The sequence below is a fragment of the Protobothrops mucrosquamatus genome, unplaced genomic scaffold, assembly GCF_001527695.2.
Source record: "Protobothrops mucrosquamatus isolate PMUCROS unplaced genomic scaffold, P.Mucros_1.0 scaffold1194, whole genome shotgun sequence".
In the NCBI taxonomy this organism is placed as follows: Eukaryota; Metazoa; Chordata; class Lepidosauria; order Squamata; family Viperidae; genus Protobothrops; species Protobothrops mucrosquamatus.
The window spans coordinates 113,641-136,547 of record NW_015387406.1 but is presented as its reverse complement, the minus strand read 5'-3'; the positions used below and the strand labels follow the sequence as shown (position 1 = coordinate 136,547).

The following is a 22,907-nucleotide window of genomic DNA, read 5'->3' as shown; positions in this document are numbered from 1 at the left end:
AACCATTTCAACCCTGAACTCACGAAGGTGGTCAAAATGCGTGTCACTCCCATCACTGCCGGGTACCGCACACACCAGCCGGGCCTTCAGGAATGTTGTCCATTTGTTCACCAGGCTTCTCTGCCCACCCATATCATTCTAAAGGGAGAAGAAGAGACCTATCAAAAAAGCTGGTTGGAGAGCTGGCTGCAAAGGTTAATGGAGTTAGCAAAGATGGCTAAACTGATTAAAGAAAAAACACAATTGCTTTTGTTTCTACTTGGAAACCGTTTCTGGACTTTGTGCTTGAGGTGAAAAAAAAATAAATTTGATTTTGAGTTTTACCGATTAGATAGGTTTGTTATGTAAAAGTAAAAAGTTGAGGTTTGATGCTATTATCTTATTCTACTGCACCAAAGGGAGTCGGAAGTCAATGCCTTTTCTTTCTTTTTCCCTTTTTCTACACTTTTCCCTTCCCTTTTCCCTTCCCTGTCTTTCCCATTATTTTCTTTCGGATTTGTGTATTTTATATTACAAACTAATAAAAAAGAGAAAAATAAAAAAGCTGCTTGGGGAGCACAGAGAATTATGTACAGAGTGGCCAGCTGATTCTGGGATCCCCAAGGAGCTCCAAATTTTTAATGCAAAGGGGCTCAGTTGGACATAAAACCTAATGCACACCTAACAATGGGCGTGAGAGGTTATCCCAAAGGTGCCTTTATCCCAAAGGCAACTGGGCTTTCTTGTTGTTTTTTTCCCTTAGAGAACAGTTCACTTCTCTTGGATGAGAGGCAAAATGTTTTCTGAGAAAAAAAACCTCCCAAGAAAGTCCAGTTGCCTTTGGGAAAAAAGCACCTTTGGGACAACCATGACCTGGATGATTGAGAATTTCCATGGACATTGGTGAGAGGTTGATTTTTACTGCTTTCAAACCATTGCTGTGATGGAATCCTTTTTAACCAGGGGTCTTCAAACTTGGCCCTTTTGTGACTTGTGGACTTCAACTCCCAGAATTCCTCAGCCAGCGTGCCTGGCTGAGGAATTCTGGGAGTTGAAGTCCACAAGTCATAAAAGAGCCAAGTTTGAAGACCCCTGTTTTTAACCCTTCAACAGTCAGTTGTTGCTGTAGAGTCCCTTGGAAACATCTGCTCCAGGGCAGGGATCCTCACCCTTCCAATAAAGCCAGAGCTAACTCCCAGCCATCTATCTTCACCAGACTTTGTCTAACTCCCGAGCCTCCTGACCATCCTCATCTTGAGACTGGAGTACAACAATCGTACCCGGCAAATTTGCCCAATGCGTGCAAATGTCTGTTTGCCGAGGCCTTGGGATCCTTCCACTGCTGTTTCCCGGAAGAAAAAGAAGATCTTATCATCATCAGGGTTCTCACTCTCTGGGATCCAGAAGACATCAATGAACTTGGGTTCTTGAGTCAAAGAAATGGAAGAGAATGTTAATACAGGACAAAACAACACAGGTCATTCTTTCCAGGCTTGCAAAAGGCTGCCTTGGAGAGAGGGTAGCAAAGCAAGGTGAGAGACAGGCAATGTTGCAGGGATAACCTGCTTCCTGGATTCTGGTTTTCCTTCTACTTAAGATGAAATCTCAGCCATGAGATATTTTCCTGTGACATCTATGCCAAAGCTCCTTTTAGGGACAAATTAAGCAGGACATGGGAGATCATCCTTCTCAAAGATCAGAAGACATGATGTCTCCTTCAAGTTAAGCTCAACTTCTGCTAACTTTATGGATATGCCTATGTAGTTTTTATTGCAAGAATATGAAAGTGGCTTGTTCATTCCCTTTTTCTGGTTGGTTTCTTTTAGAGCCTGAGGATTCCCTAGCAGTCATCATTCAGGTATGAATCAGATCTGACTCTCCTTCACTTTCAAGATCAACCAAAGACAGCTAGATCCTGAGACATGGGGAACTAAATCCGAAGGCATTTGCACACAAACTTCATTGTGAGGCTACAGGCTTTCCTCATATAGGTAAGAGAATTTCATGGGACTGTGATTTTGGACTGTCCACAGCTGTGGTTAAAAAATAAAGAGTCAATATTAAGGCTATGGCAGTGTGACTGAAGATCCATCTGTTTATTATATGCTGCACATAAAAAAACAGATTGTACTTTAATTGCACTGTCACAGCCAACTTCTCGACTTTTTTTTGACCAAATCCTGAGGACATTCCCTGCTTGTTTTTATTATTAAATTCAGTTATTCTCTGTTGTCCTTGAAAAAAAGTGAGAAGAAAGACAACTAGTTGGTTCAGGACATTTACAAGAGAGGAAGTTCACAGGATTGCCTTCCCCAGTAATTCTCCTTTGATGTGTTGGGATTTATAATCCCAGTTTTACAGCCAGTGTAATCATCCAGATTGCTACTTCCATAAATTTGAAAACAGCAGTGTAGAACTGCCTTAATGAATCAAATCAAACAAAACAGAAAACACACATCCTGCAGAGCATTCCAATGTTTTCCCTTCCACTTTCTCTTCCTGAAATCTCAGGTCATAACAGTGACAAGCTTTGATCACTAGATGGCAGCTTCCATTCATAAGTCACTAAACAACAAGTGAGCAACTTGACTTGCCACAAGACAGACCAGAATTGTAAGATATAAGACAGTGATGGCGAACCGTTAAGAGACTGAGTGCCCAAACTGCAACCTCAAACCCACTTATTTATCGCCAGGTGCCAGGTGGGCATGGCCCACTGGGTGGGTGTGGCTGTGGTGGTCATGGCAGATTGGGTGGATGTGGCCAGGGTGGGTGTGATCACCTCGATGTTGCTCGTGGGGAGGGACGCCTGTGGGAGCAGGGCAGGGTTGGGGGAGATCCAGGGGGTCTCTGGCAGGTGGGGCGGTGGGCAGTAGGCTTGTCCTGCAGAGTGAGGCAAGGCAAGGTGAGGCAGGGCAGGGGTGCCATTGTCACAGGGCAAGGTGAGGCAGGGGCTGGGGCGGCTGCTGCCTGACACCATCGGCCACTGCACACAGAGGCCAGCGAGCGCATGGGGGCTGGGATGCATCCAGCCATGTGGGACCTCATCGAGTTAGCGGGCGGCTGGTTGAAGAGGGACAGTTGCCATCTCCAGGGCATGACACGCGTGCCCACAGAGAGGGCTCTGGGTGCCGCCTCTGGCACGCGTGCCATAGGTTCGCCACCACTGATATAAGATAACCTTTATTGTCTTTTTTTACTGTGAGCACAATGGCACACATTAAAAATGAAATTCTGTTGCCTGCTCTGAAAAGTGTACACATACATATCACACATATAAATATGCTATATCCAACATATGTATCTACCTAAACACTTACGTATAAATAACATATAAATATTAATCACTGTCCATTTTGAATACATAGCGGAAAGAAGAAGCTTGAGAGTTCAGAAGATTAATACTATATGGAACAAAACTGTGACAGAATCTGGATGTTCTGCTTTGGATACCACAAAGCCCACCTCCCAGAAGGTAACAAGGAAAACAGGTTGTGAAGTAATAATGAATTCTAGATTCTCTGAGATTTTAAAGGGCATTGTTTCTTTCAGCCTCCGTATGTCTCCCTTTCTAGGACTGACTCACGTCCTGCACTATAGGTCTCCTTCTCAAAAACCCTCCACTGACCATTGAGCCATCGGGAATCATGCTGCTCCGTGCGGACAGAAGGCCTCGATCCCAGGCTGCGGAAGATGGTGAAGTCTCGGCCCATCAAATCAGTAGCCACACCAGAATAAAGCTCTTCACCTGCCCAGTGCAAAAGGAGAGAAGTTTCAAAAGCTTTCAGGCTTCCAAATCTCCATTGACATCTCAGAGAATGTTCCACATTTTCTTTGTGTGGCCTCTGGGAAAGATCCCAAGGTATCAGTTGAGGAGGGGGCACTGCGTTAAGGTGAATGAACTACCATCCCAGCAGCTGCATCCTTAGTGTAAAGCAGGGGCCCTCAACCTTGGCCACTTTAAGACTTGTGGACCAACTCCCAGAATTCCTCAGCCAGCAAAGCTGGCTGTGGAATTCTGGGAGTTGAAGTCCACAAGTCTTAAAGTGGCCAAGGTTGAGAACCCCTGGTGTAAAGTGTCAGCTGATCCCATCTGTTCCCAGGGCAGATGGAGGGAGGAAAGTTAGGGGTTTCAAAGGATCCTACATGAGATCTTACATGGGTCTTGTTTTCTCGTCTCACCTTTCTTTGGGGGCTAGATCATTGTTTGGGGGCCCTTCCCGTTACCTGCAAGAACTGAGGCAGCTGTGTGATTTGGATCATAGGGACTTTTGCCTTTGCCATCCTCCAGGCTCTCGAAGCCGAGCTTGAAGACAGAATCCTAGAGAAAGGAGCAAACATGTCCATCAAGAGAAGCGTGGAGCTCCTGTGATTCTTTTGCTCACCTTCGTCTTTACCCCCCCCCCAGACACATGTACACTTTATGAACCTTTGTGCATCACTCACCTCCACACGTTGGCCCACTTCTACAAAGCCACAGATGGGGTGAAAAGCCCCAGTGCCACAGGAGTACAGGTGCGTGCGGTTGTAGAGATGTAGGATCTTAACAAAATTCATACACTCGGCCTGAAAAGCAAGAGCAGATCCTGTAACTGAGCAAGCCTAATAAACGACTCCAAGTAGAAAAAAAACTGCTGAAAGAGAAGGAAGGAGAGTAGCTGGAAAGCAGTGGTCAATTAACAGGAAAGCTTGCAGAAAGCAGAGAGCATTTCTCCAACTTCCCATCAAATGCTTTTTTTTTTCAGGTGCCAAAAAGAGCAGCTTGCAGAGCTGACAAAACTGGGAATGGAGAAAAAGAGTCCAGAGCAAGACATGAAGCACAGTTTGTTGGCATTTGCTGTCTCGGTGCATTCCTTACTTATGGAACCCTCCCCTGACGTTGATGGAATGCCAGCACATGTGGGAGCCTTCCTTCACTTTCGTTTACATCAAATGAGATGGACTAGTGGTGCTGTGAGGCCCATGACTCATTGGGATGACAGCACATCTTGCTGCCTGTTTTTCCCAGCAGAGGGCACTGAAGGGAGAGCAGCAGTTCTGCAGCAAAAACTTGATGCAACACTCAGAGAGTCAAAGAGATTTGGGGATTGACGGGGGTCGGGGTGGGAGATTTCGTGCCTGCCACCAGCAGATACAGAGAACCCTGCTCAACTGCCACACGGTCTACTTCCTTCTCCCCCAGGCTCTGTCAGGAGGTAAACATTTGTCTGATTTAGTGTTAAGCAGGATTTACTCATTAAAAAGTGTCAGGTTATTTAAATGTCTGGAACAACTCAGGCAGAAGGGCAACCTTTCCTTCTCAAGAAATGGGCCATAAATAGAAGTGGGGTGGGGGATAATAAGCATACAGTGGGGAAAGGAGAAGATATCCAGGGCCTCATCCAGCACCACTAGGCACTCAAGAACCTGCCTTACAGCAGGGTTTTGCAACCTTGACAACTTTAAGATGTGTGGACTTCAAATCCCAGAATTCCCCAGCCAGCATACTGGCTGGAGAATTCTGGGAGCTGCAATCCACACATCTTAAAAAGTTGCCAAGGTTGAGAAATGCTGTCTTACAGAATTGTCTCCCAATAGTTCTTGAAAGGTAACAGAGAACAGGCCTATTGAAGCCACCAAGGCTGAAGAGAGCTGAATGAAGCAGGCCAAAAGGAGCCACTTCACATGCAGCCATTAGTCAGTTGCAAAGCAAACAAGTGCAATGGCAAGGACTTGCAAGCAAAGATGAAGGGGAGGGGGGGCGAGGGGGAGGGGGGAAAGAAGAGTCCCCATAATGTCAACACAATGCTCAGGGAAGGAGGGGATCAAAGTGGGGGCAGAGTGCATGCTAAAGCCCTACCACTGGCTCAGTAGTTCAGCTTTTGAAACAGACAAACCTTAAAACCAGAAAAAATGTATTAAGAGAATGCGTATAAACAGGATGCGTTTATGACTACATTTCATTTTCTTCAGTTTCTAGTGTTTCCCTTCTAACTTCATGTGTCTTCCTCTTTCACACATAACTGCCTCCCAATACCCATCAATAATCTGAATAAAAAATGTTCCATCCCCCCCACCATATCTGTTTTACAACATTCTAAGGAATACCTGCCATAAAAGAAATAATTCGAAACTATTAACAAGGGTCTATGACCACTTGCCACAGTCAACTCACTGCCGGACAATTCGCCATGGCCAACCCGCCGTGGGACAACTCTTTGTAAGACAAAAGTTACACTCATATCAAAGAAACGATGAAAAAGAATCATTAAAGAAAGGATGCAAAAGGAAGGACAAAATGGAATATGAATGGTAAAAATTAAAATAAATTTTAATTTATTTTAAATAATTAAATAGAATTGTTAAATTGTCCACAGTGAATTGTCCCATGGTGAGTTGGCCATAGCGAGTTGTCCGGCAGCGAGTTTGCTGTGTCTAGTTGACCGCAGTGAGTTGACTGTGGCAAGTTGTCCCATTTTCATTTAGCAAGGTATCACTAGTAAAAGAAGTCACCTGCACTGAGTTATTCTGTAAAAGACAGAAAGGAAGTCTCCCAACAGAAAGACAGAACAATATCCAGGATCATTGCAATGATCATTGCTAGTAGTGGAGAAACGTAATTAGAAGTAGGGAAACTAACATATCTGTGCCTGTGTCTGTGTCTGTCTGTCTCTGTCTCTCTGTCTCACTCTCTGTGCGTGTGTATCTTTGAATCAACATGGCCTCCTACCAACTGCCTGGACAAGTTTCTGCAGTTTTGTTGGCTGTTTTCTAGGGCTGAGAGAGAGTGACTGGCCAAGGCCACTCAGCTGGGCTTTATGCCTAAAGCAGAACTAGAACTTATGGTCTCTTAGTTTCTAGCCTGGTGCCTTAACCACTACACCAAACTGGTTCCTATCTATAGCTACATCTAAAGTTCCAGCAACTAAAAAAGAACAGGAGAAGGAGAAGGAGTAAATGCTAGAAAAGGAAAAAGAATGTTTCTTGTGAAAACATTGTCAGTTTTCATGAAAGGATTTGAGTGCAGTTGCATTTAAGTCTACGATCACTGAGACCACTTAATTCTTCTTCATTCCTTCTTCTTCCCTTCTGTAGAACCCCAATAATTGCAAACCCACAATTGCAAATAATCCACAATTGCAAACTCAGTCCAAGGCCCCTATGTGCCATTTTGCATTTATGTTTTTCAGCAGGCAAAATATCCCCCTCTGGAAAAAAATTCTGGATCTTCTTTCTGAGCCTTCTCTCTAAGGTTAAAGTCACTGATTGAGAGCTAGCGGCCAAGGGAAACCAAAATCCAAGAACAAAAACTATGCTCAATGGAGAGAAAACAGTTGGCCTCCCATGCCTAGCTGCTGGTAATAGGAAAGGGAAATGAGTCAGATGCCATGGTGACAGATCATTGCATTAGGCACGGGCCAGATGTTCTGGTCTTGCTGTCTCATCAGCTCTCTCAAAGCCTGGACATGCACCAGCGAATTTCTGAGGAATTTTCCTCCTGGCCATAATACACCACTGATACATCATTCATATGACAATGTGGCAAATGGCCCAAGGCAAACAGCAGGTAGAGCAGGCTGGGAAGCGTATTTCCTTTATGCTACGGAAAATGAATTGAATTGGATCAGTTTGCAAGTTAAATCCAGACTGTGGCTCAGTGGTGGACTACATGCCCTCTAAGAGTTTGCCTTCCTCAGTCATTTGTTGAGCAAATTGGACCAATATTCTGATATAAGCTGGCCATAATTGAATGCACCAACTCCCACAGAAAAACCACATAGCATTAACTAACCAGCAGCCATATGTATGATCTAATCAAGAGCAAGATCATTGTCACTTCCACAGCAAAGTACTGTATATCTCAGTATGTCAGGTCTGTTACTTCTCATCTTCACAGTTCTTCTTTTACTTTCATTGAATGCTTCTGGATCTCATAATTGAATCTAGTTGTTTACTTCAAATTTATTTCCTCTCTTAATTAATATTGATGTTCATACTGAGAGCCATAGTCAGATCTTGTAGCTAATACTTTGGTAATACTTCATCTAACCTGTGATGTTAGCATTGAATTCAAGCAAACTTCAGTCATAAAGAAAGCTAGGTTTAAACCAGGGCTCTTCAAACTTGGCCCTTTTATGACTTTGTGGACTTCAACTCCCAGAATTCCTCAGCCAGGCACGCAGCTGATGAATTCTGGGAGTTGAAATCCACAAGTCATAAAAGAGCCAAGTTCGAAGACCCCTGGTTTAAACAGACCAGGTCTTTTCTCCATCTCTTTCAAGATTGTTTCAAAACTTTGTACAAATTTGTACACAGGGAAATAGCGCTCATATTCCTTGGTTAATTATATTGGGGATTGGGAGTTTTGCTCTGTTGACTGATAATTGTTCTGCTTCTTAATCATCCCCACAACAAAACAGAGCGGCCCTGTGAGTTACTTCCATTCTCGTGAGAGAAACTATCTGCTGCTTTGTTCTCAGCCCAGAACTGGGCTGTTTTTAATAGAAAGAAAACCAATTTGGTAGGATCTTCCCCTTTATATGTGTGATGTCCTAATACAGAACCATCACTGATTAGGAAGCACGTTCTTATGAACAGGACACAGCAGGGAAGACTTTGCTTTGTCTAAAATGGCACGGCTGTCAAAACTTAAATGTACTAATTAATTACAACAAGGGCCATTCTAAGAATCTCTCTCATTCTCTCTCTATGTGTCTCTTTCTTAGACACAAACAAACACAGATGGATCTCAACCATTTGTCCCATCTACTGTGGAGACTTTAAGTAAACAGGTCTGAGGTTGTCACATCCTGTCATCACTTTTGAGTAGCCCAAGAAGACAAATAGCCCCTTCTCCTTTTGCAGGATGACCAAACAGATTAACTGTGGAGAGCTATTTGGGAGGGGAATGGGGGGGGGGATTCCGGCACAGATAGAGGCACCTTTTCCTCCATCGATAGCAGTTTCATTTTTCTGGCCACCTGCCTCCCAAGCCTCCTTGCTATCTACTGGGCTCAGTGGAGCAGAAGAGCAGTTTCTCCAGCAGGATTTTTTTGGGTTCCTATCTGGAATGAAACCTGTGGAAGACGAGGGCCTCGTGGCTGCTCTGACTTTTCTGCTCTGCCAATGAATTGAGCAAAAGCAGGAGCAGAAAAAGAGATGTTCCTGCACCACATGTCTTCTCTGTTGTGTTTTGGAGTGATGCCATGGCAACTCATTTGAGTTTTTAAGCAGGAATAATATGACTTGGGACAACTCTTGTGCTGGCACAATGCCCAGCTGTCTTTACTCTGATCGCCTCCTTGCTGGGATTTTGTTTCTGGGTCTGTTTCTCTGATGCAGAATAAAAGTTGTAACTCAATGGTAGAACACACTTATATCACAGGCAAAAAGTCCTAGATTTAGTCCCACTGGGGACAATTGGAAAAGCCCTGTTTGAAGCCGTTGACCTGTTGTCAATATTTGTACTCCACTAAATGGACCATATTGCTTTATTCACAGTAAGACCACTGCCATTATACAATACACTAAATCCTAAATACTGTACATGTTAGCAAAATACAATTGCTCAGGTTGCATAACATGACATGCCCGAACAAATAAATCACATTATGACATAACAGGACGGCTTGCTTCCTATAGGATGCTAAGATATGGCTGACTTTCCATAATATATTAAACTACAAACTACCGAGCCCTTTTAATCTAGGCCATATGTATTATGAGAAGCCAATAACTGTATTTTTGATGCTTCATACATTCCTCTGGAGTCAGTCTTGCTTGCTGTTGCTCAACACACAAATAATTAACTATACCAATGAGGTTATCATGACCACATCACTGCTGCTTGCACTTGGCCAAAAGGCCAACAGAGTTCACAGCAGCATGCCATACTCTACTTTTCAAACAGAGCAAATGTCCCAGCACTTCACTGGAAGCTAAGAAAGAGCACTGGGGAAAAGTTGGTCTCTCTTCTTCAGCAGCCATTTTAGGAATTAGGGAAGCCAACTGTTGGGAACATGAACCGTATATTTTCCGTACCAATCCTATCAACTCTATGGATTGAAGCAATTCAGGTCCCAAAATTACAAGCACCTGATATATCCACAATCTTGGTCTTGAAGCTTTTAGGTCCCACATTTCTCTTACTCATTCCCTTATTACTACATATTTAAATTATTGTGAAATAATTTACATGAGATTGTCTTTAAAAATAACAAAAGGGCTCCAGTTGGTAACAACAGAGCAACGAGGTGTTAGCGTGTGAGAGTGACTAACATCTATAATGAATAAATAAATTATTATTATTTGGTTGCTGCCCTGGTTATCAATAAACATTCAAGTTGAACTTTCAAGTCCAGGAGGCTATTTTTGATTTATACACGCCTCTTGAGACTTGACACCAGGGTGCTTCAGACATAGCCCAGCTCCTGTAGGTTCAGCCCAGCTCCTATGGGCTCAGAGGTGATCTTTTTCTGTAAAGATTCCCATTATATGATACACAATGCTCATGATGATAGATCTGATATCTTCCCCTACTGATTTTCTATAAGGAGATAAAATGTTTTTAAAGGCCATTTCAGAGTTGAATAAAGTGTGAGACCTCATTGGATGGACAAATTTACTGTAAGTTTTGATGAGATATATATATTGTGTATTTATTTGGGGGAGGCTGAACCTGATTTGAAGAAAATACCATTTCATTTAACTTTTTTTTCTAGAGTTGACCTCATGCTGCTCCTTTTTTTGGACAACCTCTATGAGTTATAACCAGGGTGCTGGGCTCCTTCTTGCTGAGCCTGACACTTATGAAGGCACAAATCTGAAGGTGTCCTGGTTCATCTCCACTCCTGCCAAAATGGTGGGAACCTTTTTCTTATCTCCTGGAAGGTCAGGATGGGTCAAAGCAAAAGAAGAATCTCTAAGTGCACCAACCAGTCCCTCTAAATGACCTTTCCAACCCTTACAGGGCCTCACCCGGCCAGGGCAGAATGCAACCCGTTGACAGACTGGGAAGAGAGAAAACATTTTACAGGTAAGAAAATTCACTTCTATAAGATGCTCAGAGGCATCTACAACAATGGAAGATCTTGGGTGAATCAGGACCCTCCAAGCTCAAGTTAACTTAGAGCCCATTAATATAACGAAAGTATTTTGGGGCTGTCTGTTCATTCACTCTGGAAGCATCTGATTTGCATAACATCTCTTAGTGCTCCTTCTCTCCCTTATGACTTTATTTATGTTCAAAGACCAGATATGAGAAAATACGAATTCCAAAAAGATGATGATGATGATAAGAAGAAGTAAAAATAGTAAAACATTAAAGCAAAATAAAGCAACAATAAAATAAGAACCAGTGACATATATAGTTTAATTAATATATTTCCCCCAACGGTCACTTACATTGATATCTTTGCCTGCCCAGTTGCATTCCTCCCTCCATTCCACAGGTGCGGGCCAATAAATCTGTGAGAGTAAAGATGGCGGAAATTAATGGCAAAAACCAACCAATGCCACCCTCCAAGAGGGTGATCTTCTAGTCCAGTCATTCATTACAGCATTGTCAAGTGCTATTAAAGCCCTGGTACTAAAGCCATTCACTGGGATGCTGAAGGCTTCCCTTAGTCCTGATCTACAATTTCCCTGCTCTTTATGTCCTAGTGCTATCAGAATGCTGTAAAAGCAATGGTGGGCTAATGGGCTGCAAGGCTGAGATCATCATAAATGCTTTGTATAGTGCAGCTCACCCAAATTAATTTTATTGAGCTTTATATGTGTACTAGTTGAGCAGTTATGCACATTTGTTCAGTAAACAAACAAGCAATCAAGCAATCCATTGGCTGCCCTTCAGACATTAACTCTTTGTGAAAACAACAAAGTGCTTGACAATAGGTATTGCAAAGAGAATCTGACAAAAAGCAATAAGAGCCTTGCTTCTTATTCTTAAAAATTAAACAGCTAATGTGCAGAAACTGAGCAGTGAATGAACTAATCTCTCGAAGCAGAGATTCCACAAACTGAGGTGCTGCCACAGAAAACTGGTGTTTCAGGAGAAAGGGGTCAAAGGTGGTTTGGCTGTATTGTGTCCTCAAAGCCTTTCTCCTGCTGGGCCGGAATGCAGTTTGCATCGATAGTCCACGGTAGAGAGTATCTGCACACTCCCCCCACCCTCCATCCCATGTCATTAAGCAGGGAACCTTCCCCAAGACATTTTGTGAGGCTCATTCTCATGAGGAGAATGTCTCTTTCCTCAGGGAAGAGAAGCTGCAATAAATTCCAAACCAGAACAGGCCATTGGAGAACAAACATTTTAAAACGTTTGAATAATGTTCTTCTTTATTCTTAATAAAACAGCTGTATCCCACCAAATTCTCAGACCCAAGCAGTTTACAGCATTTAGTCGATCTTGGGTAATCTCCAAATAGATTTTATTTGTCATATTTATTTGCTGCCCATCTCATGGATAGTGGGACCTATATAAACTGGGCCAAATCTCCTCCCACAAACTTTTGTGGGATAATCATTCCCTCCTCCATAACAAAAGGGAGGAGAAGGAATATTTGGGTAGGGTAGCCACTACGTTGTGTCTTTCCAAGGCAACACAAGCCATTGGTTGTGCTGACGCGGATGGATGCAATCCAATATTCCTGGAGGAGCCAGGTTGAGGTACAGGCCCGCTGCAGTACATAGACTTGTTACCTTCCTGTCATGCTTGCTAATGTTGTCCAGGCTCAATGATGCCATGTAGTTTTTTCCCCCCACAAAAAGCCGGCCCCTTTCTTCATCCAGGAGCAGCGCATCGTAGCAACAAGAGCGTTCCAACTCATAAGTGCGCAGCCCATGTCGCATCTTCAGGTCTGGAGAGAAAATAGAGGATGGACTGTTACACAACTACAAAAATATACAATTCTATTTATATTCTGCAGGCCAGAACGAAGAGAATCAGATGAAGCCAACCAAGTGTAAGGCAAGCTAAATAAATGAAAAGAACAAAATATTGATGGTTTAATGCTATTTCATTATGGGTACTTGTATACCTTCTATGCAGGGAACAAAGAATCATACTTGCTGCAGACTGTTGTAGGTGACTAACCCCATTTGTGCATTTCAAGAGTCCATCTGGTGAATAATTTTGTATAAATGGTTCTGGAAATCATGTTCATGACCTATGAAAAATGTAGGAGTGCCGTTCTGCTACTTGCCCATTAGGCCCATGTGGAATAATAAGAAATTATTTGTTCAAAGATAAAAACAGACTGAAGAAAATTACTGAATGGCTATACTGTGATGTGTCCATATCAGAATGAAACTATGCATACAAATACAGTGACTGAACAGAACTAAGTGATTTCTTTTTCCAGACAAAGCTGTAAGGATGAAACTTTAAAATTATGTTTTACTGTATGCTGAAGAGAGAAAACAATTGCAGTTTTACATCTCTTGTGCCTTAAGCAAGACATTTTTACACACAGAGAGATACACAGATACCTTATTACAGAATCAAATTATTAAAATTAAGTCAGTCAATACAGAAATAGGAAAAATGCAAAGTTGAACATATAAAATAGTGAATGCAGTTCACATTTCAAAACAATCCTCCAATCAGGACTTTTTGTGGTGAAATGTTTGTTCAAATGTAGAAAGATACATAAGTTCTTCTGACTGCTGTAATAACTGAGAATGGAATTCCTTGTAACAAATTTTATCATTTATTGGTTTGTTTGTTTTTTGAAATCATCAACACCTGCAGTATTCATTTCCTATTATCTTTTAAACCATTGGAATATAATTCATACTTATGACATAAAACTACATCATATTAACCAATTATGTATTTTGAGAACCACATCTCCAACCATTTATTCTGAAAATATGCACTGGTGTCTAACAGACATGAGTTTTATTGAATTAACTATAATTTTAAATCTATGAAATTGTGACAAAATGTTCCCAAATGGTTCTCTATTGACATTCATGTACTGGATGCTCAAGTTCATAATTCTATGCCCTAATAACATATAATTAATATAAATAATTTAATATATTGTAATGGCTGTTTATTATTACTAATCATAATTTTATTTTTTTGTAAAGTACAATTAAATTCTCTAATATTAGAAAGAATTCCAACCCATGACTTATGGCTCATTTCTAGGATGTTATAATTAAAAATGGCACATTGTATTTCTGCTGCAACTCTTTAAACATACAAAAAACCCCTATCATCTGATCCCCATTAATTAATCTATAGTACACAAATCACCCAAGGTTTTCAATAAAAAGATTGGCTTGCTAATTTCTCTTTTGAATTCTTCCCATAAGGTTAATTTAGCAGGATCACGGGGATCGAATTAGACTTGGTGTGCTGGAAGCTAACGCAAGGATGAATCCCTATTTTCTGAATATCAATCTCCAATATATAAGAAGTGTTAATATGTTGATGCACACATGCTCATGAGAGAAAGAGAGAGAGAGATGATAGACAGAGAGAGAGAGAGAGAGAGACAGAGAGATAGATTTTAGTTGAATTCGATCTTTGACCACCTCAAAACTGTCCAGAGAGGTCCTTCAAAACTTCAATCCTGTTTCAGATCAGTTAATAATGTATCAAAAAATCTCAAAAACCATCACTTAATTGATATGGAAGATTGAGGTTTGTCAGTGATGATGTAACCTTAATCTGAACTCTATCCCTAAATCTAACTGATCATTTGAGTACTCTACTGTACTGTACAAAGTACTGCACTTTATGTTCTCCTTCCCTGAAAAGGACAAACTGAATCTCCCTGCTGCCAATTTACACAAGCTTAAGTTTCCAAATGCAAAACATACAGTAAAGCTGAGAAAGGACAGCCTGCTGTACATCACTCTCTGCTAAAATTCCCATTAGTTCTCACTAATATTTTTTGAAACAAATAATGCATTTTCAGAGTTCCTAACAAAAAAAAAACAAATGAAAAAAATTACAAATAACTATTTGCCAATATATTTTATCAAAAGGCTTTTCTGCATCTAAGCCTCTACAGATAAATATTAGGTGCCCAAAGCCATCCTCTGGCCTCTGAGCCCTATTCATTCCTCCATTTTTTAATTCATACTACTCATGTCTTAAATTATCATTAAATCCTTGAACATTCCTGTCACTTTGCTGCATTCAACCCAGCAATCATAAACAAGTAAATGGAAAAGTCCTATAGCCTGAACTGGTAAAAGCCCTTGGGCTGTAAAGATATTAGGAAGATAACCTTTAAATCTGTCTTCTTTCTGACAAACACAAATGACTTACTCATTTCACCCATTTATAGGGATTTCTACACATTTTAAATGGCCTGTTGCTTACTAGCCTGGAAACTATGTCTTCCGTGTGAAGCAAGCAAGCACACCAGCTTATTTTTTTTCACCCAACAAACATTGACTCCTGTTGGACAGCAGAAAATCCCCCCTTTTTGCACCAAGCATTGCCTTGGACTCAAGAGGTCTCTCTCTCTCTCTCTCTCTCTCTCTCTCTCTCTCTCTCTCTCTCTCTCTCTGTGTGTGTTTGTGTGTGTGTGTGTGTGTGTGTATGCTGAAAAATCCAAGTAATGGCATTTCTGAATCCGAGATTCACCTCAGCCGTTTGTGATTAACCTGCTCCAACGTAGAGCCATTCAACAAGCCATTGACAGAGAGCTGGCTGTGGAGGAAACTGCTATTATAATCTGATTGCCCCCCATCCCAAATCCAATTTCTGCCTGTATCAAATCCCACCCTTAACACCCCTCTTTTCAGCCCGCTCTTTGATTGGTCCCACCAATTTTAATAGGTTACCAGTCTCAACCAGCGTGACATTAATCTCCCAGCACAACAGGCCTCTGCTCAGAGAAAGGCCTCTTTCTTTACACCCGGAGCCTAATCTGCCTTCAGCAGCAGGAACAAATAAGCCATTGTGAGAAAGTGAAAGAAAGTGACTGGCAGGGGAGTCGTCCACCCGCTAATGAGCTGTTGCCGATGTCAACTGCAAGGGCTGACAGAGAAGTCACAGCCGGATCAGCTGCACCAACTTATTTATTTCATTAAATTTGTATCCTGCCTTTTTTTTTTTCTAGGAGCAAAAGGCTGCATACACTACACTCCCAGTATCTGTTTTTCCTTCCAATAAGCCCAATAACAAAGTAGGTTAAACTGAAATTAGTCCAGTTTACTCCAGTTTAGCTTATTTGGGCTTTGGCCTCCAGTTTATTCCCAGTTAACCTACTTCAGTTTAAACTGAGGTAGATTAAACTGGACACCAATGCCATCCAGCAATTCTGATTTCTTTTTATTTCCAACTGCAGTAAATGACCAGAATAAACAACTGCTCTCCTTTGAGAAGTGCAATGCCATATTGGTCAATCTAACCTGATTTTGGGTCAACTTAAAACTAAGTTTTTTTGAATAAAAGAAAAATGATGAATATCCTCCAAACTTTCCTGCTTAGAATGAGTGCTTCACCTTCAAAAAGGCCATCTGCTCTCACTTCTTCCCATGTATGGTGTCTTCGTCCACCTCATGGACAACATTTCTTCCCATCCCGCAATTCATAGTCCTTACAGCTGAAAGACTAGGTTAAGAATTTGAAAGCTGAACAACTTTCTCTGGCCAACAATTTCAGGGAATTAAAGATTAAGATAAACTATTCCAGCATGTCACCAGATTTGGCCAGTTGATAGGACTGGTGTTTGGGAGAAAGAATGAAGTTCAACAGCAACTGCGATTACATCTTCACTGGCCAATCTAACTAGAGACCTAGCATGACACAAATCAGAATCTACGAAAATATGGTACTTATTTTAAACTAGTTCCAAACACACTTATTGCAGTTTGGGTATGGCTAAATTTATTTATCACTAGAACAGGGAGTGATCAAAGGTCCATGGACAGATACGGTGCACCTTAATTTATTTTTAACTCTATATATGCAGAAATAAAGGATAACTGAGTTTTTAGTAGACTAGATTTAGAAAGGAATAATAATTATAAGCCTCTTATATTAATATTTTTTTTAAAAAAGTGTTAGAAATATATCAACAATGTTTTAAGTGAATGGGATTTTCCCTAAATCAAGCCCAAAAAGAGAATAGATTACGGAATACATTATAGAAAATCATTACTACAATGGTATATGACAGTTAATTTCTTATTTCACATTCTCATGTAGCCAGATATCTTTCTATCTTGTTTCTTATAAAAAATATCCTTTTCAAGCCTTATTAATGAACTTTCTGATCTCCGTGAAATACTTTCTGTTATTTTAAACCTTAGCTAAGCTTGGAAATTTCAGCAGGGCTGATCTAATTAACACTTGTTTGGATGAGAGACCACTAGGAAATTCTAACCTTGTAAACTAGACTGGGAAGTCAAAAATAACATCCTAGAAGAAGGCAATGGCAAACTACATTATTGTTAAGGCCAGAAAGCTATAAGGATATATCTGTAAAGATGTCAGGAGTTGAGCTTGACTCAAAAGAGACTCTATCTTAATTTTAAGGCCATTTTCAAGGATTTGTAATTCTTACTATTAATCATTTCCAGCAATCCAATGAATAGGACATAGTTGATTACATTTAAGTCAGTAACATGTTCTGAACATTTTCATTAATAGGTATCAATTTATTGTCTATTAATCTGTTTTACTTAAAAATAATCATTGCACTGCTCTCTGTGATCAGACCTTTGCCAAGTCCTTTCATACATTTTCAACCTCTGGGGTATTATTAACATCACCACTTAAACACTAATGTTAGAAGCAAATCAATTTTCTATTTTGGATTTCCCCAGAGTATTCAGTATTCTTTACCATAAATTCACAATAGTTGATTTGAACTCAGTACAGACCTCAATTCCCTTGAGAGATCATGCCATGCAATTAAGGAAAGTTGCTGTATGCTTCACAGGACTTGGAGGTAGGAATACAGCCCAGTTTCACTTTACTAATAAAAGAATAAGGTTATTCCAGATTCTGATCAACAGATTTTTCTTGTCCAAGCACAGGTCAGGCATTTTTTTTACCCTAATTACAGCCTAAAGTATTGGGACACAATTTGTGTATCCCAGGTGTACAGCAGAGGAAAATGGGGCAAATGAGTCCTCCCAAGAGGCAAAACATCTGTATATACTGTAGATTAGTAGCTGTCACATTTAGTCCCAGATCTTATTTTGCACAAAGATCAGCTCTATCTCCACTTAATGTTTCATGGCTCATCTCGAGAAGACTTTCCCCTTAACGCCATTCACCCCATCCTGGGGACAAGAATATTGTTCTATCAGAATACAAGAGATTCAACAGAACCAAACTTGATTTCCGTTCAAGAGAAACTCTCTTGCCTTCCCACCTCTCATCCCATCCTTACCACGGAAGGAGAGCTTCATACGGGGATTGGTAGCAGTAGTTGTAGTCGCTTTCCCAGCGAGGAACAGAAGGAAGCCCAGTGTCTGGATCATAGCAGCTGCTGCCTCTTCTTCTCTAGACTCTGAACTTTGGGTGGCTGAAAGAAGGAAAAACAAGAATGAGACTATGCTCACTACTCTATCTGCTACACATAGAGGTTAACTCCTCCATTTTGTGTGTAATTTTCATCCTACTTCAGAAAGCTTGAATAAATCACAATGCAAATGATAACAAAGGTTAGATCTGGCTATTTTCTTCCCATTTTCAAAAGGTGATGTGGAGCGTTCTGCAAATCCCTCAAAGCCTAAAATTATAGTAGATATCCTGTTGGGACAATCTGTTTCAGAATGCCAGCATCTCTTGCTATCTTCAGATCCAACACTAAATGCAGCTTCCTCCAAGCCTCCTGAAATCTTTCATTTCCTTCTCTATCAGATACCCGAAACTTATAAATAAATGCATAATCTGTTGTAGCTATGCACAAAGGGTTACAAAATAATGCATAATTAATATTTCAACTTTAAACAGAGAAGGCTAAAACTGGCAGGCTTATTTGCTTTGCCTAGCAGACCAGGAAAAATACATAGTGCCAAGGCAATTAAAAAGCACTTATTTTGCACTATCATTTTTCCAGAATATTCTTCTGCGGTATCTGTGTTATACAAATCTGCAACCACGTAGATGTATTCTCTAGAAAGCAGAGCAACATTTTAAAATCTAACTATGTGATGTGTGGGCTGCTCTTAGGAATGTTTTTATTCAAATACATGGAATGACTGAGCTGCAATTAAATACAGTATATGGAATGTGTCATAGCTACAGGCTGACACGACTGCAGTATGTATTGCTAAGGATATTAAAAAGTTATCCAGGTATGATAGGAATGGCAAATCTGTTGCCAGACAGATGTTGCTGACCTATAGCATTCCCAGACAATCTAATTAATTATACTTGGATGAGATCAACCAGAGTGTTGTTTAGTATTTACAAACAGGAGAGCTGGATTCTCTTTTCACATTGCTCCAAGTCACTTTATCAGAAAACCAAGCAGTGAAAGTGAAACAAAAGCTTATGAATACAGGTATTTTCTACTCAGGTAAATCAGACACAAACTAATAATTCTTGAAAGACTGTTCAGAATTCACTCTCAAGACTCTAAAAAGCCTCCATAGGAATCCCACAAAAATTAGCTGTGGCTGTTGTTAAATTGAGATTGCAAAAGGAACAATAAAAGAGCAAACGCATGGATAATGGAAGAGTTTGCATGCAGGGCTACATTTTGAGTTAGACGTAAGGGTGGAAAATGATCAGTAAGAAAATGGAGGGGTGGGGACACAACTAGAATGTATCTATCGAATTTATTCATTTTTAAATTAAATTTATATGCTGCCTATTTCACTCTGAAAAGTGACTCTGGGTGGCTTACAATTTATTTATTTCATGCATTTATTTACTGAAAAAAAATATTACACTAGCAGTTTACACATAAAACATAGTCAAATCAAAAGACCACTAAAAAGCTAAACTACTGTACCATTTAAAAATAAAATAGTAAAAAATAGTCTATTCCAAAGGCCCTCAAAGGCTTTTCACGTCACTTTAGAAAATTCCTGATCTATATTAGAGGAAAATCGTGAACTGCAGTTTAAAATAAAGTTCTAGTAAATTGCTAAAACAACCAGCGTCATTATGCCTTGTTTTCGTGATCTGTTTAGAAAAGTAGAGGTCATTTTCACTTTGTACATATTGTCAGGTCAGGAGGAACTTGCTGAGTAACCTAAATCCGCAAGCAGCGCTGCAATTTTCAAGTCAGACATTATAGTTAGGATGGCAAAGGAAATTATGTCTAGATCCATAAACAAAGTAGAGAGATGTTTAGAGAAGGGAAGGGAGAAAAATAATCAAGAAAAGGAGGAGAAAAGGAGGGGGTGGGGAGAAGAATTGTGTAAAAAGTCAAGGCTCATGGGAATGGCTGTCAATTGTAGAGTGTGACCCTCCCCATGAGATGTCAGGAAGAATTTAGAGGGAGTTGCCCATTCTTTTCAAACCTGATTTGCCCAGGCAAATTTGAAGCACCATCCACATTCCCTCTGGGCTTAGTTTCCTGTTTGGTGAACCAGCTGTGGCCTTGGCCAAGCAATTTTGACAGCCCTCCTGCTTTGCCTGCACCCACATGCTGAGGACACTGTCAACTCCTGCTATGCTTTGCTCCTCACTTTGCCTGGGCATTCCTGTGGTGGGGCTTCCACAAAACAGGGCTATTGAAGAAAAAAAGATAAAAGATGGCAGCCACGATGATGGACTCAAAGCTCCATGAAATATTAAAGAACAGGTGGAGCTTCAATCACACTGTCATAGATATCCTGCCTTTTTTTAACTGTACCCTGTATCCTTGGAAAAAGTTCAGAGAAGAGCAACTAAAATGATCACAGGCTTGGAGACTAAAAATATGAAGAACGGCTGCAGGACTTGGGTTTGGCTAGTCTAAAGAAAAGAAGAAACGGGACAACATGATAGCACTATTCCAGTATTTGAGGGGCTGCCACAAAGAAGAGGGCATCAAACTATTTTCCGAAGCACCAGAGGGCAGGACAAGAAACAATGGTTGGAAACTAATCAAAGAGAGTAGTAACCTGGAATTAAGGAAAAACTTCCTAACAGTGAGGACAATTAACCAGTGGAACAGCTTGTCTTCAGAAATCGTGGGTTCTCCATCACTGGAGGTTTTTAAGAAAAGACTAGACAGTCATTTGTCTGAAATAGTATAGGTTCTCCTGCTCAAGCAGTGGGCTGGACTAGAAGACCTCCAAGGTCCCTTCCAGTTCTATTCTATTCTATTCTATTCTATTCTATTCTATTCTACTCTATTCTATTGACATCTTGCAACACAAGCTGAGACCTCTCCAATGCACGCAATTATTAAAAACAAGGCTATTTGTTTCCTGCCTGATCTTCACTGCAGTGAAATTATTAGATTTATTTATGGGTTTGCACAATTTCATGTAGGATTTTAGGGGGGTTGTGGTATCGTTAAGTTTCAGAACCACTGAGCTTATATAGTTGGGAAAAAGTCCCTTTTCCCAGTTAAATATCAGGTTTGGGATCAAGTGCCATCTCTTCAGAAACATTATGAAAGCCTATCTTATGTTTCGTGTATTATACTAAACGACAATGGAGTCTGTGTTTTGTTTAAAAGAATCTCTGCCCGTAGGGCTTTGTAATCTCTGATTTCTGACTTAGCATGATTTTTCACAACCATTTTTTTTACAAATCAAAGTTAGAACAAATCACCACTTACCACAAAGCTGATTTTCAAATAACTATGATTAACTGATCCTAACTAGGAGTAACTCTTCTTTTTCTCAGTCCTTCAGCCTTCTGAATGTAAAACAGGTGCTAGGCAACTGAACTACGTATTTTCCTCAAGCTTCTAAAGAAATCCTATAGTCACCCATACAAGAAAGAAAATTATAGATATATACCTACAGGTAATCCTCGATTTACAACCGTTCATTTAGTGACCGTTCAAAGTTACAATGACACTGAAAAAAGTGACTCATGACTGTTTTTCACACTTATGACCATTGCAGTATCCCCATGGTCACATGATAAAAATTCAGACACTTGGCAACTGGTTCATACTTATGATGCTCGCAGTGTCCCAGGGTCATGCAATCAGTTTATGAGAACTCCTGACAAGCAACACCAGATTTAAACAACTTTGTCACTAACTTAACAACTGCAGTGATTCACTTAACAGCTGTGGCACGAAAGGTTGTAAAATGGGACAAAATTCACTTAACAAGTGTCTCACTTAGCAACAGAAATGTTGGGCTCAGTTGTGGTTATAGGTCAAGGACTACCTGTATTATGATAAGCAATTTACATAATAGAATACATTTACCCTGTACAGAGTCAGACCTGTAACCAATCTAGTCCTGTACCATTATCATTTCTTTTGATTAAGTTGGATTTGTAGCTAAAAATCTCATCAATGTTGAGGAAGTGGACTTATTAGGAGGTCCATCAGAAAAAGGTACTGGATCCTGTTGAATTCCAAGAATCCTAAGAAGGGTTTGTGCCTGGTTTTAACCAGTGTTTCCCCTAATGCCCTGTTAGGCAGAATATGGAACTTGCTGGGGGACTTGATACCCATAGGACCTGGATAAGCAGCAGGACTTGAAGTTTAAAAACACCCAACTTTGCTAAGGCTCTACATAAAGCCCATTAGAAGATCTATATTGTTATATCTGCAGCAATGTTGTGAGGGGTGATAATCCTCTCTGTCTTCAGAAATCTGCTATAGGATTCTCAGAGTGTTGCTATGATAGTTTCAGGATTGGTTGGTTGGTTGGTTGGTTGGTTGGGGTAAAATTTCCCATAGTTGAGCATAGCCCTATCAAGAATTGTTCTAGAATCAACAGAAAGCTTGTTTTGGTTGGATTGAGATTTGTTTCTCGCTATCCAACCTGACATTCTCAAGACACTCGATCTGAACTCCTGCTGTATATCCAAGGAGGATCAGAGCTGAAATACAAAACTG

The 22,907-nt window shown here is 40.6% G+C and overlaps 1 protein-coding gene across 1 annotated transcript in view; it reads right to left on the bottom strand.

Moving 5' to 3' along the window:
- Positions 1 to 18,446, bottom strand: part of SEMA3B (semaphorin 3B) — a 31,336-nt gene extending 12,890 nt beyond the window's left edge. The window contains exons 1-8 of the mRNA XM_029285021.1: positions 18,327 to 18,446; positions 12,658 to 12,815; positions 11,362 to 11,424; positions 4,426 to 4,545; positions 4,207 to 4,300; positions 3,608 to 3,727; positions 1,260 to 1,405; positions 24 to 138 (exon numbers count right to left, since the gene is read on the bottom strand). Coding sequence (XP_029140854.1) covers positions 24 to 138; positions 1,260 to 1,405; positions 3,608 to 3,727; positions 4,207 to 4,300; positions 4,426 to 4,545; positions 11,362 to 11,424; positions 12,658 to 12,815; positions 18,327 to 18,417 — 907 coding nt within the window. The 5' untranslated portion in view covers positions 18,418 to 18,446. The remainder of the gene's footprint in view (positions 1 to 23; positions 139 to 1,259; positions 1,406 to 3,607; positions 3,728 to 4,206; positions 4,301 to 4,425; positions 4,546 to 11,361; positions 11,425 to 12,657; positions 12,816 to 18,326) is intronic.
- Between the last annotated feature and the right edge of the window lie 4,461 nt (positions 18,447 to 22,907).